Genomic DNA, 20,156 nt, shown 5'->3' on the forward strand with positions numbered 1-20,156 from the left:
TTCTTGGGAGATAACAGTCAAGAAACAGTAAATAGGAAGTAACTGAAATAGAAAAATTCTGGCTTTTTGTAACATAAAAAGATAACTAGCACAAAGCAAAGAAGTTACTACAAAACAGTGAATGACTACGCTGGTTTCCCAGAGACTGAGAATTAATCTACAGCATTTTTCATGGGGTCTGTTTACATGGGGAGTCGCTCAAGTGCACAGAAGACAAGGCCTTCCTTGCGCTACAATGACAACCAAAGCAGCCCGAGTGAAGGCTTTTCTACAAGACCAAACATCCATGAAAACAAACCCAAGTTAAATACAAATACGTACAGACAACTCAGAACACCAGGGAGCATGTTCTTGGAAACAGAAGGGTGCGTTACAGAAGTAACACTACATGGGGTTTGAAAGAATCGACATCTCCTTCCTGCTGGTCAAATCCAGGTGCTATGACGTTTATGAGACGAATTACACTGCAAGGTTCACTCTATTGGAGGTTTGTGCAAAGATGTAATTTCTAACACATCCCTGAAACTCTAAACCTCATGAAAATTTCAAATGTAAACGAAGGCCATCTCCCTTGTATTGATGTTCGGCTTTGCACCTAACCCGCGGAGGTGGCGGAGCTTTGAGCAGTCTGTCTTCACACTTTCAGGCCGGGCGTCCTGCTCCCTCCCCAGGACTTGCCCCAAAGCCGGCCGCTGCAGTCCCGGGACAGGAAAGGGTGCAGGGCGGGTCCCTGGCCGGAGGCGGGGAGCGAATTTTCTGGGCTCAGACTCTCCCGCCTGCTCTGCTAACCGCGAACCCCAAGTCTCACCTCCTCTTTGCCCTACTATGAGAAAATGTGAGGGGGAAAAAAGGCTCATTCCAGGGCTTCCCGCACAAAAAGGAAACCTACTACCCCGTTCGCTGGTCACAACGCTCCACAGAGAAGCACCTCCTCGCCAGAGGCCCCGCCCAGGTCGGAAGCAGGCCCGCCCCTTCCTTAGACGTCCCGGAAATAAGGGGCTTCCGCCAAGGATGTCCCGCCCACCCCCTAGGACGGCCTACTTCACAGCTTCCTAGAATATGCCTGCTTACCCCAACTTTTTCCTCATAGCAATAAAGCATTCTTCCTTACCCTTCGCTTGTATGTCCCGCACGTGAGGTGCGAAGCCAAGCTTCGAGCGCTGAAACCATTTCACGGATGCAGGCGCTTCGGCAGCCCTGCGGTCTGACGTCTAATTTGCGCGCCGACAGCAGAAGGACCCCTTCCCCGGCATCCGCTTTAGGCTCCGCCCCGTCCGCGGCTCGCAGGTCGCGGAAGAGGCACGTGTCCCGCTGAATGGAGCTGGTCGCTGGTTGTTACGAGCAGGTCCTTTTTGGGTTCTCTGTACACCCCGAGCCCAAGGCGAGCGGCAGCCGCCAGGTAACGGCGGGTGTGCCGGGGGACCCGGGAGGTGCGGGCGGGGCAGCGTCGGGTCTTGGTTCCTGCACGGCAGAGGTAAACACGGGACCAGAGGTGAACACACCGTCTGATTTCCTAGGGATTGATTGACGAATCAAACTCGGGAGATTTACGTATAGGTTAGCTTTATAAAACGTGGAATAGGATTTCATAAAACGAGACACTGTCTGTGTTGGTAGATATTTCTTTTTACCACGGTACACCAAGAAAGCAGACATTGCTGCAAACGGGCAAATGAATCGTTTTAAGGGTCGCTCTCAGTTTAGGTGTTGCCTCTTTCACTGAATTTCTGTCCTGGAGTTTTACACAATGTAAGAGCTGGATCAGGATGAAACTAAGTCGTTATTATTGGATCTTTACTGTGTGGACATAGCTTGCAGTGAAGGTGCAAAGAAGCCAAGGGTATGGATCCTGCACCAGAGACCTTTCCGACATAAGCGGGAGAGGACTGGGAGACAACTGTATGGAGAGAAATTACAACAAAATATAAGTATTTACTAGATGTATGAATAAAAGTTAAGTAAATTGCCAGTAGTCAAACAGGTAATTGGGATATACCCAGGAGTAAATTGAAGATATTTTAGTCCAGCAATTTTTTTCCACCTAATCACTCCTAAGTATCTCTTCAAAACCTGGTTCGTTGAATGGCTGTTGTTTTTTTAATCTTTACTGTTGAAAGTATTGCCTATACCCCCTATTGACCTCTCCTAGCCTGTCTCGCCCCCCAACCCATGCCTTCACCACCCGATCATCTACGTCTGTACATGGGTTAAATACAAGTTCTTTGGTTGGTTTCTTCCCACCCACCCACCTGTACCCGCTTTCCCTCTGAGATTCGACAGTCTGTTCCATGCTTCTGTGTCTCTGAATCTATTTTGTTCATCAGTTTATTTTGTTCATTAGATTCCACATATGTGTGAGATCAAGTGATATTTGTCTTTCTCTGGTTTATTTTGCTTAATATCGATATAATACTCTCCAGGTCCCTCCATGCTGTCTCATAGGGTAAGAGATCCTTCTTTTATACAGTTGCATAGTATTCCATGGTGTAAATGTACCACAGCTTTTTCATCCACTCTTCTACTGATGGGCATTTTGTTTCCAAATCTTAGCCGTTGTAAATTGTGCTGCTGTGAACATAGGAGTGCTTATGTTCTTTCTGATTGGTGTTTCTCATTTTTTAGTATATAGTTCTAGAAGTGTAATCCCTGGGTCAAATGGCAGTTCCATATTTAATTTTTTAAGTGAACTTTATACTGTTTTCCACAGTGGCTGCACCAGTCTGCATTCCCATCAGCAGTGCCCTAGGGTTCTTTTTTCTCCACATCCTCTCCAGCAGGTGTCATTTGTTGATGGTAGCCATTCTGACAGGTGTGAAGTGATTCCTCATTGCCATTTTAATTTTCATCTCTGACCAGTGACTTTGAGCATTTTTTCATGTCTCTCCAATCTGTATGTCCATTTTGGAGAAGTATCTATTTATATAGGTCTTTTGTCCATTTTTTAATTGGATTGTTTGTCTTCCTTTTGTTAAATTGTATGAGTTCTTATATATTTTGGATATTAATCCTTTATCAGATGTGTCATTGTCAATTATGTTTTCCTATACAGTGGGCTCCCTTTTCATTTTGTTGATGGTGTCTTTTGCTGTACAGAAGCTTTTTATTTTGATGTAGTGCATTTGTTTATTTTCTCCTTAGTTTCCTTTGCCCTAGGAGATGTACATTGAGTGGCCGGATTTTATGCATTCAGAGATCATAATAATCAGGCCACTCAGTGTATTGTTAATCATTGAGTGCTTCTTAATGGATAAGTCAAGGTATCAGTCTTGAATTAACCAGAAAATTCAAAGTATGTGACTTGACTAATTGCTTTTGTTTATTTTGTTTTCTATTCTGGTTATTAATATGCCTTTGGCTGAAAGGTGACATGTTTGAATATTTAAAGATGGTGCAACTTATTGTGTTCTCTTTGTAATAATATTGCTTACCATGTTCCAGACAATCCTCTGAGGCAGATAGAGTTTACCCATGTTACAGATGAGGAACCATTGAGATGATTAATTGACTTGCTCAAGGTCACACAGTATCTTGGGACTTAAATCCCCAGCTCTCTCTGATACTTGAAGCTCTTAACCATTACCCAATGCTGCTTCTACACCTAGACAGACAATACGTTTCTTCTGTTATACGGACTGGCAAAGGTTATTCTTTTATTTATGGTCACAGTAGCCTCCCCAGGAATGTGTGTCTTTACTCAAAAGAGGCTCCCTGGTTTTTTATTGATGGAAGGACTATCGCTGTAGTTACTTAAGACTTAATTTGCAATAACACATTATAAATATATTCAAAGAAATTTGGTGGGGTTATTATTTTCCTTCCTTGTTTTGTTTTAGTAATACTTCTTCTTGAGTCTTCTTTAATTTGAGAAGTGTATGTGCATGTATTTAAGTGTAAAGTTCTTGAAATCTCATCATTGGTCAATATCTAGGGCTTATTTTAGTACTAATGGAAACATACTATTAATCTTTATTTTTTCTTTATAGGACTTGTGATTATACTTATCTCTGTGCAACATTTTATTAGTTTGTTTTTCCCAAAAGGAATGGCAGTTCCATTAGAAAAAGGATTTTCATTTCCTGTGTTCACTGCTATATATCAACTGTCTAAAATGATGCCAGGCACATAGTAGTCACCAAATTTTTTATGCGAATAAATTCAAATAAAAATTGAACATATGAATGAATGAATAGTATTTACTTAAACGTATGTAAATTTAATAAGGAATTAAGGATTTAGCTGGGAACTTAAAGTTCCTGTAGTCCACTCTTCATAACTGTTTTGAAATCATGATATTCATCATTATACTCCTATCTCCTTATTTTATCTTCCTTAGTCAATTATCAGGTTCTTTGTTTTAACCTACATATCATTGCATAATTTTTTCTCCATTTGTATGATCTATTGGTAGTTTTCAAGAATATGGAACCACTTATCTGTCTCTACTATGATGAGATTGTGACATGGGTTAATTGTATGTATGTTTTACTCTTCGGCAGAAATGGACTCCTGTGGCTGACTTCACGCACCATGCCCACACGGCCTCTCTGTCAGCGGTGGCTGCAAACAGTCGTTTTGTAGTAACTGGGAGCAAAGATGAAACAATTCATATTTATGACATGAAAAAGAAGATAGACCATGGGGCTCTACTGCATCACAATGGTAAGAAATTATATCCTTCAAGATAATAATGTTGAGGTATTATCACTTTACAGTTTGACTTTAGTTGCACAATTCATGAAGCAAATTCTGTGCTAGGAAATACAGAAATGAAAAACAATGTGGTTCTTTGTCCTTAAGTTGTTCACAGTCTGTATTGAGAAACAGAAGGGAAGCGGTTAACTCATTTCTGGTGGGGGAGAGGGGAGTGAATGGAAGGAGAAAATGAATTTTCACTGAAAACTTCCTTAAAAAAGAAATAACAGTTGTTAGCAAGGTGAAGTTTGCAAAGAGGTCGTCATTCCTGGCAGAGCAGGCAGCATGAGGAGCACAAGTAGCAGCAGCATGCTGACAGCTAACTTGACTGAAGGGGTGGATGCACCCCACAGTGTGCCTCAAAGGTGCAGTCCTATTTTCAGTTTATAGAAGAGAAAACCTTGGCTCAAAGATGTTACATGACTTGCCCAAGGTCACAGTACAGTGGAATTAGAGCCCATTTTTTTAAAAAAAAAATATATTGTATTGATTTTTTACAGAGAAGAAGAGAGAAGGACAGAGAGTTAAAAACATCAATGAGAGGGAAACATCCATCAGCTGCCTCCCGCACACCCCCCATTGGGGATGTGCCTGCAACCAAAGTACATGCCCCTGACCGGAATTGAACCTGGGACCCTTCAGTCCACAGGCCGACGCTCTATCCAACTGAGCCAAACCGGTTTCGGCTAGAGCCCGTGTTTTTAATCACTAGTGTGCATGGGAAACTGCAAGCAGTCAGTAGTACAAGAAGGATAAAATGAAGGTTGGGGTGGCTGGAGAAGTAGATGGGGCCAGATCCTGGTGGTCCTTGAGAGGAGGAGGTTATGGATTGATTGGGAGGGAGGAGTGATCTCAGTTTGAGGAAAGTGCTGGCAGTTTGGATAGAAAGAGGTGCTGACTAAGAACAAGCAAAAGGACTGATGAGAGCCGCCCCATTGAATTCTGAGGCTGTGATTTGGTAATATCACTGCAGTTAGCTACAGGCATTTCTGTAGAGCAAGGCAAGTTATTTGGTTTGTCCAATAGAAGGACTAGGTTATGTGCAATAGAAGGAATTGATTTTGGTGAAAGGATAGTTTAGGTTTTCAGCTTAGGGAAAAGGGGTTGTTAGGGTCTGCAGATCTCTGAACTAAGAAGGCAGGCGGAGTGTGAGTGATGGAAGGCATGAAAGGGCTGGAAAGATGTGAGTTCCTGTCAGAGAATAGAGTTCAAGAGACCTGTTGTGGAGCAGCTCTTGGTGGCAGCAGTGTTCAGGCTGTGGGTGTGAGGGACTAAAATACAGAGAAGGCAAAGGTCACTCAACTTGAAGAAGTCATGTTGGGTTTTCCACACAGAGACAGTGGTCGGCAAACTGTGGCTCGCAAGCCACATGTGGCTTTTTGGCCCCTTGAGTGTGGCTCTTTCACAAAATACCACGTGTGGGCGTGCACATACACTGCGATTGAAACTTCGTGGCCCATGTACAGAAGTCGGTTTTTGGCTCTCAAATTTCAATCATCGTACTGTTGATATTTGGCTCTGTTGACTAATGAGTTTGCCGACCACTGATATAGGATATACACTGAGTGGTCAGATTATTATAATTATTCAAAGATCCTAATAATCTGGCCACTCACTGTATATTCTATCTTCATTGCATTTTCTCAGAAGACAAGGAATGATGGGTTCAACATGTATTCAAGAAAAGGGAATGGAAAGGAAGAATTCAAATTAGTAGAATCAGTTGATATGTACTTAGTTTAAGGAAACTCAGCCTTAACAACTCAAGTTGGTTTCCTGCAATTAAAATAGGTACCCTTTTTCATATCCTATTTTCATATATTTTAGTAATTTCACCAAAACATTGGAATTTAGTAATAAATTTGGAGTGATCAATTTCTGTCTTAAATTAGGTAGGCCTTAGCTACTTTGACAAGTGTCTTTTCAACAAAAGCTAGGTTTTGAGTCATTTCGACAAATATTTCTTTTCCTCTCTGTCTTCTAAATCCAGGTTATATAAAGAAGGCTTCTTTCTTTCTAAGACTTGGAAGAAGTAATTTAAATAAAACTCATTTGTCCAAACCCATCGGTACAGGGTTCAACAATAATAAAAGGATTTCTGTAGGTGAATGAAGTAGGGCCCCTAGTTTCCTATTTTCCTCATATAAATTCTGGTTTGCTGCCAGTTGATAAGAGATAAGTTCTTTCCAGGAAGCAGAAGGAGTAGAAGATGTGGGAAAGCAAAATATCCAGAGTAAGAAATAGGATAATAGAGAAACGAATACACCGGCAAAGGTCGCTAAAGTCTCCCACTTTGAGAAGGTGGTGTGTGAGCCCGTGTAGTGTTAGTGCGGGAAGGTGAGTGGTGGTACAGAATTATTCCTCAGAGACTTTTGGCTCTTTCCATTTTAGGGCAACATGCAGGATTCACCAGGAGGTCTGCAGATGAACAATAGTGGCCCAGGGGTTCATGTTCTCATTCCACAAATGACAAAGCAGTAAATATTTAGGCTTGTGGCCACATGGTATCTGTTACAATTACTCACCTCTGCCATTGTAGCTCCAAAGCCGCCATAGGCTTCTTATAGCAGAATGAGGAAGGCTGTGTTCCAGTAAAACTGCCTGCACTCAAACTCCTCTGGCCAGATTCGGGCTGCTGACCCCTGAGCTATAGGGAAGTTAAGCTGGCTGACACAAGCGTCAAGGGATAGGGAATTTTACTTGAGGGTAAATGTACAATGGTATGGACTGCTTTGGGGAGCTAGAGGAATGTTGGGTTATTCCATCAACTCACCTCCTCCAGCCTTTTGATATTTGAACTATGGGAGGAGATAGAGGGCATAGTGGAAGAGTGTAACATTTAAGTTCTTATGACAGTGAACGAGAACTGTATAGAAGTCAGTTCAGAAACAACTCTGCAATGATAATAGCATTGTGGGTGATTGGGTAGCTGACAGTTTAGCAAGTAGAAGTCATATGCTGTATTAGTTTATCTCAGCTTGTTCCCCCAGGTTAGCTGTCAGCTGGCTAGTTTTGTTTAGCTCTTCAAACATTCTTACCAGCGATCTTCTAAATTTATGATTTGGGAATGTAGAGCAAAAAGTGAACTGGCCAGTTCAAATATACTAGTATATCTACAGCTAGAAAAACTCTGCTAAAAATATTTGCATAGGCTTGAAACTATTATATTAAAAAAATTAATTTTTCCACAAGTCGTTATCATTTAATTCAGTAATACTTACATTGGATGTTTTACTTACCACAATGGCCTTCAAACCGAAGTGGATTTGGATTCAAAATATTAATTTTGAATATTAATTCTGCCTCTTTTGTTTTTCTACAGGCACAATAACTTGCCTGAAATTCCACGGCAACAGGCACTTAATTAGTGGGGCAGAAGATGGACTCATTTGTGTCTGGGATGCAAAGAAATGGGAGTGCCTAAAGTCCATTAAGGCGCACAAGTGAGTCCTGCCCTTTCTGATTGGTGGTCTCCAGGTGCCAGTCAAGTTGGGGACTAACTGTTAGTTTCCTTTTAGAGGACATGTGACCTTCCTTTCTATTCACCCATCTGGCAAGTTGGCCCTCTCTGTGGGGACAGATAAGACACTAAGGTAAGTCATTAATGCCCAAGAGCATCTCTACTTAGTTGTAGTCTTTGCTCTCCAAGTACAACGGGAACCCCAAAAATATTGTGATACAAGGAAAGGTTGAAAGCAGTGAACCTTTTCATAATGGGAGGGAAAAGTGACAAGCTCTATGTTAAAACATATACATTACCTTTCAGTAATTGTAGGCTGAAGTAAAGAGGAACGTGATCCTGAAAAGAAATGTTTTAGGAGGTGAAACCTTGTGAAACTATATTAAAGGGATGTAGGACTACCCCTTTGCTATAGGGAAGATGGCCATTCTTCTCAATAGCCACATATTTAGTAAATTGTCGCTTTATATTTAGTAAGAGTTAGTGATTGTGCCATAAGAAGTGAGCTTCTTGTTTTACAGAACATGGAATCTTGTGGAAGGAAGATCGGCATTCATAAAAAATATAAAACAGAGTGAGTATTTTTGTTTGGAATGTAGAATGTGAATACACACACACATTAGTCTTTGCCTGCTTGATGGTGGTTACCTCTGAGAGCAAATGTTTTAGGTTACTTGCTTTCTTCATTTTATTTATTTATTTTTATTTGTATTTTATTTTATTGATTTCAGAGAGGAAGGGAGAGGGAGAGATAGAAACATCAATTGCTAAGAGAGAATCATGGATCACCTGCCTCCTTCATGCCCGCTACTGGGGATCAAGCCCACAACCTGGGCATGTGCCCTTGACTGGAATCAAACCCGGGACCCTTCAGTCCGCAGGCCAATGCTCTATCCGCTGAGACAAACCGGCTAAGGCTGCTTTCTTCATTTTAGATTGAGATTCCTGTGGCTCTGTCACCTACCAGCTCTCTAACGTTTAATGATTCTTTGAATTGAGTTCATTGTCTAAATTTGAACCCTCAAAATATGTATCATAAGTTAGTTGTGAGTGTTCAGCAGCATAATGGATGTGAAAATGTGCATTATAAATATTTGCTACTTTTATTATTATTCTGATTTTATTTTTTACTTATAAAATGAAAGGTTTTGTTTTTTAACTTACAGATGCTCACATTGTAGAATGGTCCCCAAGAGGAGAGAAATATGTAGTTGTCATACTGAATAAAATTGATGTCTATCATCTTGACACAGCCGCTGTTAGTGGCACCATCACAAACGAAAAGAGAGTATCTTCCGTTACGTTTCTTTCAGTAAGTAATCAGAATCGGTGGTGGGCGTTTAGTGTGTATATGATGGTCTGAATTGTTTGATATTCTGGATATTATTCTTTTTCTCTCTCAGGAGTCTGTCCTTGCAGTGGCTGGAGATGAAGAAGTTGTAAGGTTTTTTGACACTGATTCATTAACATGCCTCTGTGAATTTAAAGCTCACGAAAACAGGTATTATTTTAACCAATATATTTGTGTATATATTCAGCCTCAACAAATATTATATGCAGTAGTTTCGTAAAGCGGCATATGTGTTTTATGAACAGTTGGAAAGATATATTTATCTATCTCTCTGTCTCTCTGACCGCCGGAGGCTGAGGGTGATGGAAGTGTCTTTGTGGCCTTAGTAAATGCAGAGTGGTAAAGTTGTTGTTAGGGTGCCGAAGGAGGGACGCACGAGGCCAAAGTGCTAAAGGATTATAAATTTATTAGCACATGGGCTGAGTCCCAAACGTCAGAGGGTTTTATTTATTTTATTTTTTTAATATTTTATTTTTTTATTTTAATAAATTTTTATTCATATTATTACATATGTTCCTCCCCCCCCCACCCCCATTGCTCTCCTCCACCAGGTTTCCACCCCACCCTTTCCCCACCCCCCATTGTCCTCATCCATAGGTGCACAGTTTATGTTCAGTCTCTTCCCACATCCCCCTCTCCCCTTTTCCCCAAGAATCGTCAGTTCACTCCCCTTCCGTACCTCTGATTCTATTATATTCAACAGTTAATATTGTTCATCAGATTTTTTTTTTTAATTCCCTTGGTTTTTAGATTCACTTGTTGATAGTTACGTATTTGTTGTTCATAATTTTTATCTTTCTTTACTTTCTCTTCTGAAAGTACTCTCTTCAGCAATTCATATAATTCTGGTTTGGCGCTAATGAACTCCTTTAGTTTTTTTTTATTAGTGAAGCTCTTTATCTGACCTTCGATTCTGAGTAATAGCTTTGCTGGATAGATTATCTTTGGCTGTAGCTTCTTACTATTCATCACCTTGAATATTTCTTGCCATTCCTGTCTGGCCTGCATGGTTTCTGTTGAGAAATCAGCTGACAATCGTATAGGTACTCCTTTATAGGTAACTACCTGCTTTGCTCTTGCTGCTTTTAATATTCTCTCTTTGTCTTTTGCTCTTGGAATTTTAATTATGATTTGTCTTGGTGTGGTCCTCTTTGGATTCCTTTTGTTTGGAGTTCTGTGCGCTTCCTGGACTTGTAAGTCTAATTCTTTCACCAGGTGGGGGAAGTTTTCTGTCACTATTTCTTTCAGTATGTTTTCAGTATCTTGCTCTCTCTCATCTTCTGTGACCCCCATAATTCTGATGTTGGTTCGCTTGAAGTTGTCCCAGAGGTTTCTTACATTATCTTCAATTTTCTGGATTCTCTTGCCTTCTAGCTTCTGCGGAGGAGTGTCTTCTGGCTCTTTATGTTCCAAATCTTTGACTTGATTCTTGCGATCTTCCATTCTGTTTTTAGGACTCTGTATAATATTTTTTATTTCAGACAATGTATTCTTTATTTCTTATTAATCCCTTATCATTTCTTGTTGATTCCTTATTAATTCTAGTTAATCCCTTTTCATATCCTCATAGGTCTTATCCATCTTTTCTAGGAAATTCTTGAAAAACCTTATAAGCATAGATTTGAACTCTATATCCAGTAGCTTTTTGTCCTCCATTTCTTTTGTTTGTGATCTATTTCCTCTAGGCATTTTCACAGCTTTCCTGATGGGGCGGGGCTTCAGGGTGGAGCCTACAGCTTTGGCTCCCGTCAGCCCCGCCCTATGTGGCTCCTGAGTTGCAGTTGCAAGCGCCTCTGAGAGAAAGGTGCCCTCGATTTTCGCCTGCTACCAAACAGTCTAGGCTTTTACAGCTCCTCTGCTCTTCCTTCTGGTTTTCTCCTTGCTTCTCGTTGTAGAATTTCCAGTCAGTCGACTTTCCTGTAGTTCTGGGTAATGTCCATTTTATATTTTAGTTGTATTTTATTGAAATTATTGTGTGCGGCTGCGGCTAGGTGTTTACCTGTGCAGCCATCTTGGATTCTCCCTCAAAATATATCCGTCAGAGGGTTTTAAAGGACTCTATGTGGGCTTTTTCTGGGCAGAGAATTCTCTGTGCAGGTGTGGATTCTGGGAAACTCTGGAGGGGAGAGATAATGGTCTTAGCAAGTGGAATGTGTTCTAAGCAGGTGGAATGTCCATTGTGAAGAAGCCTAAAGGTCAGTTCCTAGGAGAGAAGTACCGATTCTATTATTTGATCAGACCTAACAGTTGACATGAGGACTAGTCACTCGCACAAGATACTTTTTCAATAATTTCATTAGTCTTGGTGCCTGAAATCAACCATATTTTAACAGGGAAAAATAATAAAACAATCTGAGCTTTGCCCCTGACCACTCTTATCTTTTTACTTTATTTCCCTTGTCCATATCTTCCCTCTTTATACCCCAGTTTTTCCTTCAGAAGAAATACTGGGCATTATAGACTTTTGTTTTGTGTGAATCTCTTTCGTCATACTGCTCACTGTATTTCTAGGGGTCTACTCTGAGTCTCAGAGTAAATAGTTAAGTGACTTATTACTCTTTGGGCCTGAAATCAACCATATTTTCACTGTTAGCTACTGGAGGTGGGATCCAAACCCAGTTCTATCTGACTCTGCCCCTGCTTTTCCCATTATAATTTTGAAAAAGGTGATAATGTAAAGAGTTAGACTTTAATAGGCTTCATTTGCATGTTCCACATCTTAAGTACAAGTCTTAGTTCTTATTTTCAAAGTAATAGGTTTTAAGAGATTTCTCTTTATAAATATAGTACTCAGAATACTGTGATCACTGTAACAGGCCTAGTTGACATCAGGAAAGGGAATGGGTCCCTAGGGATGAAAAAGGAACTATTTTTTAAAATATATTTTTATTGATTTCAGAGAGGAAGGGAGAGGGGGAGAGAGATAGAAACATCAATGATGAGAGAGAATCGTTGATCGGCTGCCTCCTGCACGCCCCACCAAGGATTCAACCTGCAACTCAGGCATGTGCCTCCAACCAGAACCAAACCCTGGACCCTTCAGTCTGCAGGTCAACACTCTATCCACAGAGCCAACCCGGCTAGGGCGGGGACTGTTTTTAAAAAGAGGAGAGACCTGCTCTCCTCGTGGCTCTGAGTGGGGAAAGAGCCTGGTGTATTTCAGGAACAGATGGAAGGCCCGTGTTATTAGGTCAGATTGAGCCAAATGGCACACGGCATTGGAGGACGTGGGGAAGACATTGAATTTTAAATGCCTTTTAGATTTTGTTGTTTATTTCTTATTATGGAAAAATCCAAAGGCAGATAAACCAGTTTAAGGAAGCAGCTCCTGTAGGCTGACCACCCAGCTTTAATAGTTGTCAGTCTTGCTTCCTAAATATCCCCAACAATTTCTTCCTTTCCTGTGTTATTTTAATGCAGATCTTGGCTTTGTAGAATTTTAAGCCTGGGTGTAACATGATTTGATTCCATTTTTTAAATTTGTTAGGGGGGCCTGGCCAGTGTCACTCAGTGGTTGAGCATTGACCTATGAGCCAGGCCATGGTTTGATTCCCGGTCGGCACATGCCTGGGTTGTGGGCTTGGTCCCTTGTAGGGGGTATGTAGGAGGCAGCCGATCAATGATTTGCATCATTGATGCTTCTGTCTCCCTCTCCCTTCCTCTCTGAAATCAGTAAAAATATGTTTTAAAAAAAATTGTTAGGGGGCAAAAATGAAAGCAGAGAGGCCAACTAGGCTACTTCATAATTCAGGAAGAAAATGATAGTACCTTTTATTAATAGGGGATTTCTGTGTTTTAATTATCTGGGCAGTTGTGAAATTCCTGAGGCCACCAGAGGAATCCCTCCTGATTTGGCAAATTAAACTAGGGATGATGGCATTGGAATGACAGGAGTGGATATACAGGAGGAAGTTTTGATTCATCTTTTTGTCTCACTTTCCTCTCTGTACTGTGTAGTTTCTTATGGAGAGGGGCTTTAATATCTTTATCTCCTTTGTGACAACCTGATTAAAGTTCTTTTTCAACCTTTTTTTTTTTTTTAATTGATAGAGAGGAAGAGGGAGAGAAAGAGACACATCACTGGTTGCCTCCTGCATGTGCCTTGACTACAAATTGAACCTCCATCTGTTGGTGCATGGGATGGCGCTCCAACTAACGGGCCACACCAGCCATGGCTTTTCAACTTTTTTAAAGATATGATTAACCGTCAGTTTTGTCTTAGAATCTAGACCCTGAAAAATGACTCACCGACTCATGGGAAGTAAAGTATAGTTCTTGAAAAATCAATAGCCTTTGTGTGTAGAAGCTTATAACAGTATCGCACTATTTGAAGAAAGGATCATTTACCGTGTTAATGTTTCTATTCTAGGGTAAAAGACTTGTTCAGTTTTGAAATTCCGGAGCATCATGTTATTGTTACAGCATCAAGTGATGGTTTCATCAAAATGTGGAGGCTTGCACAGGATAAGGTCTGTGCCGTGCACACTACATGCACTTTAATGCAAGTTTTACTGTCAGTGTTGCCTGGAGTTAAGTGAGATAGAATTTTTCCTTAAAGGTCATAGACAGAGATCTTTAAGCTTTCAAAATCTCTTCCAGGCGTGGGTGATATTCATGGTTTTAAAGTTAGGGTTCCACAGGGCTGCCTCGGGGAGGGCACTGATGAGTCTGAGCGGGCAGGATCCCAGAACTCCTGCTTTTTTCAAAGAAGTGCTGCTTTCTTTCTTTCTTTTTTTTTTTTTTTAATAATATATTTTTTATTGATTTTATACAGAAAGGAAGGGAGAGAGATAGTTAGAAACATCGATGAGAGAGAGTCATCGATCAGCTGCCTCTTGCACACCCCCTACTGGGGATATGCCCGCAACCAAGGTACATACCCTTGACTGGAATCGAACCCGGGACCCTTCAGTCCCCAAGCCGACGCTCTGTCCATTGAGCCAAACCAGTCCCGGCTGCTTTCTTTTTTGTATATTGATTTTTCTTTGTAAAATTTCATTAGATGAAATAATGCCATTACTGGGGGCGGGGAGGGGATTCCTGATTATTGATGGAACCAATAGTAGTTTTGTGTGTGTGTGTGTATATAATTTTTAAAAATTGATTTCAGAAAGGAAGGGGGAGACAGAAAATTGTTAACCGGATGCCTCCTGCACGCCCCTCACTGAGGATCATGCCCACAACCAGGCATGTGCCCTTGACTAGAATCGAACCTGAGACCCTTCAGTCCACAGGCTGATGCTCTGTCCACTGAGCCAAACCAGCTAGGGCCCAGCAGTAGTTTTGAATCAGATACTTGGAAAATTAAATTCCCTCCAATGGCCTCCCTCTCAGAGACAGTCTTGGTTTATTATTCTGTGAATATGGTCTGTTAAGTACCTACTTGGTACAAAGTTATCTGTTAAAACCTGGAAATGAACAAGAGATGGTCCTGGCCCGTTCCTCGGTGAACTTACCGTTTCTGAGTTGTCACAATTGGCTCTGGGAAGGCATGGTCAAGCCAGTCATGAATCCAGATAATAGATTTCTTCTAAACAGCATATTTTATTCTTCAAGAAAATACAGTGTTTTAAGTTAAGGAGTTGATTTTGGAAAAAGAAAAGTGATTATTTAAAATTTCCCTATGTTACAAAATTTTCTTGTTTCAGAAAACCCCCCCGTCTTTACTTTGTGAAGTTAATACTAACGCCAGGTTGACGTGCCTTGGAGTGTGGCTAGACAGCGTGACCGACACCAAAGAAGGCCTCCCTCCCGCTGCAGAGCCTTCTGCTGGTAAGGGAAGTTGTTCGTTTTTTAAAAATGGGTAATCTGTTACCTTTGAATAATTGCAGTGAAGGAGATCAGATAACTTCACTTTATTTTCAGCCCGTGATTTTTCCTAACGGGGATAAACAACCTTAAACGCACTATCTCTTGTGTTTCAGTAAGTAAAGAACAACCCAAAGGCAGCAAAAAGGAATCGGGTGACGTGGTGCAGGAAGCAGCAAGGCAGTCCAAACCTAACGCGAAGAAACAGGGTTTAACTGGCGTCAGTGAGGAGCCAGCCAGGGGAAGTGGCCTGGTGGCAGCCAAGAAGAGGAGAGCGGGAAGAGTGTTGGAAAAGAAGAGAAAAAAGAAGAAAATAAGAGTAATGCAGTGAATCCCAAGTTTCTCCTAAGAGAAAAACTTTTTAGATGGACTTGTTTTTTCATATGTACCTAATCCCTCCCTTCCCCTCCTCTTGCAAAAACTAGGAATGTCCTCTTTTGGAGAAAATATACAGCTCAAAAAAAAGAATCACTAAAACTCAGAGGGTTTTTTTGTTGTTGTTTTTTAAGAGTGCCAAAACATTTTTGTAGGAAATATATATCATGATATATATTATGTTAATGTGGAATATAATTTTTACTTTTGTGCAAAGCAAATAAAGATCTTTCTCAAAACAATGTAGCTTAAAATAACACAAAATCTTGAACGCATTCTTTACCGGAGTTAGATACTAGAGTTGTTTTTTAGATTGTTCACTTAAATTGGGAGAGAATGAAAAAAACTGCCTTATTTCAAATGGTTCTAGAAATTTTGATGTAGATTTTGTTCATTTTAGAGCAGAAAAGTGACAAATCCAGGGTTTTTTTTTGTCCCATTTCAGGCCATCAAAAAATTTTGTATAATTCAGCTAATCTAAGAAGTAGTTTTAAATTCAGCCTTTGATTATGTCATAATCTTCTTTCCTCATAGATTACTGGATGTTTTGATTAATAGGGGATTCTGTGTTTTAATTAGCTGGGCAGTTGTGAAATACCTGAGGCCACCAGAGGAATCCCTCCTCATTCTCGGGAATTTACCTTCTAGAGTGGGAAGGTGACTCAGGGGTCCTCAAACTTTTTAAAGTGGGGGCCAGATCACGGTCCCTCAGAGAGCTGGAGGGCCGGACTATATGAACTACTAATTCCTACTGTAACACCTCGGCTGCGCTCACTGCCCAAAAAACCTGGTGGGCCGGATCAGACTCCTCTGCGGGCCGCATGTGGCCCGCGGGCCGTAGTTTGAAGACCCTATAGCATATCAGGAGGTAAGTGGCATGGAGAAAAGTGAGCTGCGGAGGGAAATGCAGGTGAGTTGCAGTTTTAAATAAGATGATTCTGGAAGGCATAGTTGAAGTGATATAAAGACTAAAAGGCCATGAGGGATTAGGCCAGGGTGATCTGGGGTGGGGCTTCTGGCAGATGAAGCAGCACAGGCGGGTGCTGGAGTTCCCGCAGGTGGGAGCAGGAGGCTGCAGCGGCATGAGCGAAGGGGACAGGAGTAGGGGCTGAAGGCAAGGAGCTAAGTGTGGGGCTGTGGGAGCCCCACTGGAGGGTTCTGAGCTGAGGAATGGCACAATCGGACTTGCAACAGGGCTATTCTGGTCCCATATTGAAAAGAGACTAAACGAGTTAGGGCCGCTCCGCCATGTTGCACAACCTCTTTTCCTTTATTTTCCTCAAAGTGAAAGAAAAAGCAGGAGGTAATAGTCTTTGTTGATGGGGTGGGTATGAGGAGTAAATGAGCTTGTCTATGTAAAGCACTTCAGTGTCTGGCATATGATAAGCACACTGTATGTTTTTGTTAATACTATTATTATTATGGCTTTTACATGCATAGTCCTAGAAACGTGGCATATAGGACAGTTAGGAAAAATAGGATTTTTTTCCCCATAATTTCACTTATTAATTTCTTGGAGAATGGTTCATTGAATGGATGATAGCATTCTTTAAACAAAATTATGCCTAGCCAAAACCGGTTTGGCTCAGTGGTAGAGCATCGGTCTGCGGACTGAAAGGTCCCAGGTTCGATTCCGGTCAAGGGCATGTACATTGGTTGTGGGCACATCCCTGGTGGGGGTTGTGCAAGAAGCAACTGGTCGATGTTTCTCTCTCATCGACGTTTCTAGCTCCCTATCTCTCTCCCTTCCTCCTCTCTGTAAAATATCAATAAAATATATTTTTTTTAAAAAAATTATGCCTAAAAACCTAAAATTGTAAAAACTACTGAATGGGAGAAGATACAGATGATATCTATCTATATATATATATAAAAGTCTAAGCAACCGAACGACTGGTCAATCGGTCACTATGATGGGCACTGACCACCAGGGGACAGATGGTCAACACACAGGATCTGGCTGGCTCTCTTCTGTCTGATCAGGCCTGCAGGGATCCGGCCAAAACCGGCTACCTGACATCCCCTGAGTGGTCCTAGATTGCGAGAGGGCAAAGGCCAGGCTGAGGGACCCCCACCGGTGCACAAATCTTTAAAAAATGGGGCCCTAGCTGATTTGGCTAGGTGGATAGAGTGTTGGCCTGCAGAATGAAGGGTTCCAGGTTTGATTCTGGTCAAAGGCACATACCCAAGTTGCAGGCTCAATCTCCGGCCTTAGGGCATATGAAGAGGCAACCAGCCGAAACCAGTTTGGCTCTGTGGTAGAGCATAGGTCTGTGGACTGAAAGGTCCCAGGTTCGATTCCAGTCAAGGGCATGTACGTTGGCTGCGGGCACATCCCCGTAGGGCACATTCCCGGTAGGGCGTGTGCAAGAGGCAGCTGGTCTGGTCGATGTTTCATTGTCAGGGGAACGCAAATCAAAACACAATGAGAGAGCAATTGAGATTTTACTCAGGCATTTGTCCTCATCTTGGCTCAAATAAACTTATAAAAATGAAAAACAAAACAACAGAAAAACCCACGAGATACCATCTCACACCTGTCAGAATGGCTATCATTAAAAAAAATAAAAATAAAAAATCAAATGCTGGCCCTAGCCAGTTTTGCTCAGTGGATAGAGCTTCGACTTGCAGACTGGAGGGTCCCAGGTTTGATTCTGCTCAATGGCACATGTGGGCTCAATCCCCATGAGAGAGCACACAGGAGGCAGCCAATCAATGATTCTCATCATTGATGCTTATATATATCTCTCTCCCTCTCCTTTCCTCTCTGAAATCAATAAAAATATATTTAAAAAAAATATCAAGTGCTGGCAAGGATGTGGACAAAAGGGAACCCCTGTGCACTGTGGTAGACTGTAAATTGGTGCAACCACTATGGAAAACAGTATGGAGCTTCCTTGAAAAAGTAAAAATGAAACTGCTATATGACCCAGCAATAGCACTTCTGGGTACTTATATGAAGAAAACAAAAACACTAATTAGAAAAGATATATGCAGCCCTATGCTCATTGTAGTGTTAGTTAGAAAGCCAAGATACAGAAGCAACCTAGATGTCCTTTGATTGATACAGAGAACAAGCTGATGGTTGCCAAAGAGGAGGGATAAGATGGTTGGAAAAAAATGCTGAGCTTCTAAAATATATTAATGCCATTAGAAACATTACTAAACACAAACCATTGTGTGGAACTAGTAGAAATAGAGCAGAAACCGGTTCGTTTAGTTTATTATTTAAAAAAACTTATGTGTGAGATATGGAATAAATTATATAGCAAGGTGAGTATAATATGATTAGTTCAAATAGGACAGAATATGAAAGTTGTGGGAGATATCTTACACAATTCTTTTGGCTGCAATTCAGAGACCCTATTTTATATTTCATGATGGACTGCACACACACAGAAAAGCTGTGTGGTTTGGTTAAGCCTTAATCATTAAGGAATGACACAATAAGAGGCAGTGTAACATAGACATCCACACCTGAAACCTATATGTTTATGTTGACCAATGTCAACCCAATAAATTTAACTTTTAAAAAGAGGTAGCATAATGTAGAGTTAAGGGTGTGTGACAGACCTTATTTCAAATAACAGATCTACCAAGGACTAAGATTATTGGAAATTTTATTAATTTTCTGTGGTTCAATTTCTTTAAGCCTAAAGGGCAGGGGCTGATCATGGGGGATAATTTACGGTTTGAAACCTGCACTTGCAAAGAGAAATGAATCTATAAATCCATCCAGCTAGTTAAAACAAGTCCTATCTTTGTTTTGTGACAACATGGATGGACCTTAGAGATCCTAAGCTTTTCACGAGAATCTTCCATTAAGTTGATGAGGGTCTGGCAATTGCAGTAGTAACTGCTCAGAGTTCTTGGTCATTAGCAGCTGTGGCTGTTTTATGGTGAACAAGCTAGATAGGAGCTGCTGCAAGTGGAAAGTTTTTCTTTAAAATTAGAGCATGGTGTTTCAACTTCCTTTTCACTGAAGATTGTATTTATAAGATGTATTCATGATGCTTGTAGGGGATGAAGAAGAGACATCACGGATGACATCCAGATTTTGGTGTACAGCAACTGAGTGAATGGTGCGGGAAAGGCGGGAAGAGAAGATCGGCTGTGGGAGTGGAGATACCGACTGGTGGGCAGTGGGACATCGCAGAGGGCGTTGTAAATTACACTTAACTTACCCTCTCTCCCCTGCTTTAAGGTGCTTCCTAAGTAGCCTCACTCGAAAACAAACAGCGAAGTGAGCCAGTTATTAGACGGTGGCCGCCTAATTCTCCGCAGGTGAAAAGGGGTCCCTGTGGTAGGCCAACTACTGGATCAGGCTGGAGTGACGATCCCCCGGATGGCTTGCAGCTAGCGAACACCTAGTCGCGTGCCCCTCCATCAATGGGTCCTTCGGGACCCGGCGGCAGACGTCTTCTCCAGCCTCGGTGGCCTCCACTACCGGCCTGATCCATTTATTCGGCC

General features: G+C 41.4%; 2 protein-coding genes across 2 annotated transcripts in view; one reads left to right on the forward strand and one right to left on the reverse strand.

The window, feature by feature from the left end:
• The window catches only part of LOC311615593 (uncharacterized protein C6orf52), a gene marked incomplete at its 5' end in the record, with an annotated part of 17,031 nt that extends 15,375 nt beyond the window's left edge, over nt 1–1,656 (reverse strand). The window contains 2 exons of the mRNA XM_084870923.1: nt 1,112–1,328; nt 1,632–1,656. Coding sequence (XP_084727049.1) covers nt 1,112–1,328; nt 1,632–1,656 — 242 coding nt within the window. The remainder of the gene's footprint in view (nt 1–1,111; nt 1,329–1,631) is intronic.
• Nucleotides 1,263–15,795, forward strand: PAK1IP1 (PAK1 interacting protein 1). Its single transcript, XM_084872246.1, has 10 exons — nt 1,263–1,399; nt 4,497–4,659; nt 8,015–8,135; nt 8,211–8,285; nt 8,674–8,726; nt 9,319–9,464; nt 9,556–9,653; nt 13,873–13,972; nt 15,152–15,275; nt 15,428–15,795. Exons 1-10 carry the CDS (start codon nt 1,316–1,318, stop codon nt 15,640–15,642), a joined length of 1,179 nt encoding a protein of 392 aa, XP_084728372.1. The 5' UTR covers nt 1,263–1,315; the 3' UTR covers nt 15,643–15,795.
• Nucleotides 15,796–20,156: the final 4,361 nt, after the last annotated feature.

This window comes from Pipistrellus hanaki, assembly GCF_964339955.1.
Source record: "Pipistrellus hanaki genome assembly, chromosome: 2".
NCBI lineage: Eukaryota > Metazoa > Chordata > Mammalia > Chiroptera > Vespertilionidae > Pipistrellus > Pipistrellus hanaki.

Excerpts from the sequence above, each read along its gene's own strand:
- PAK1IP1 (XM_084872246.1), top strand. The coding sequence starts at position 1,316 with ATGGAGCTGGTCGCTGGTTGTTACGAGCAGGTCCTTTTTGGGTTCTCT. Across the intron at positions 8,727-9,318 it reads CATAAAAAATATAAAACAGA|ATGCTCACATTGTAGAATGG; the intron begins GTGAGTATTTTT and ends TTTAACTTACAG. Across the intron at positions 9,654-13,872 it reads TTTAAAGCTCACGAAAACAG|GGTAAAAGACTTGTTCAGTT; the intron begins GTATTATTTTAA and ends TTTCTATTCTAG.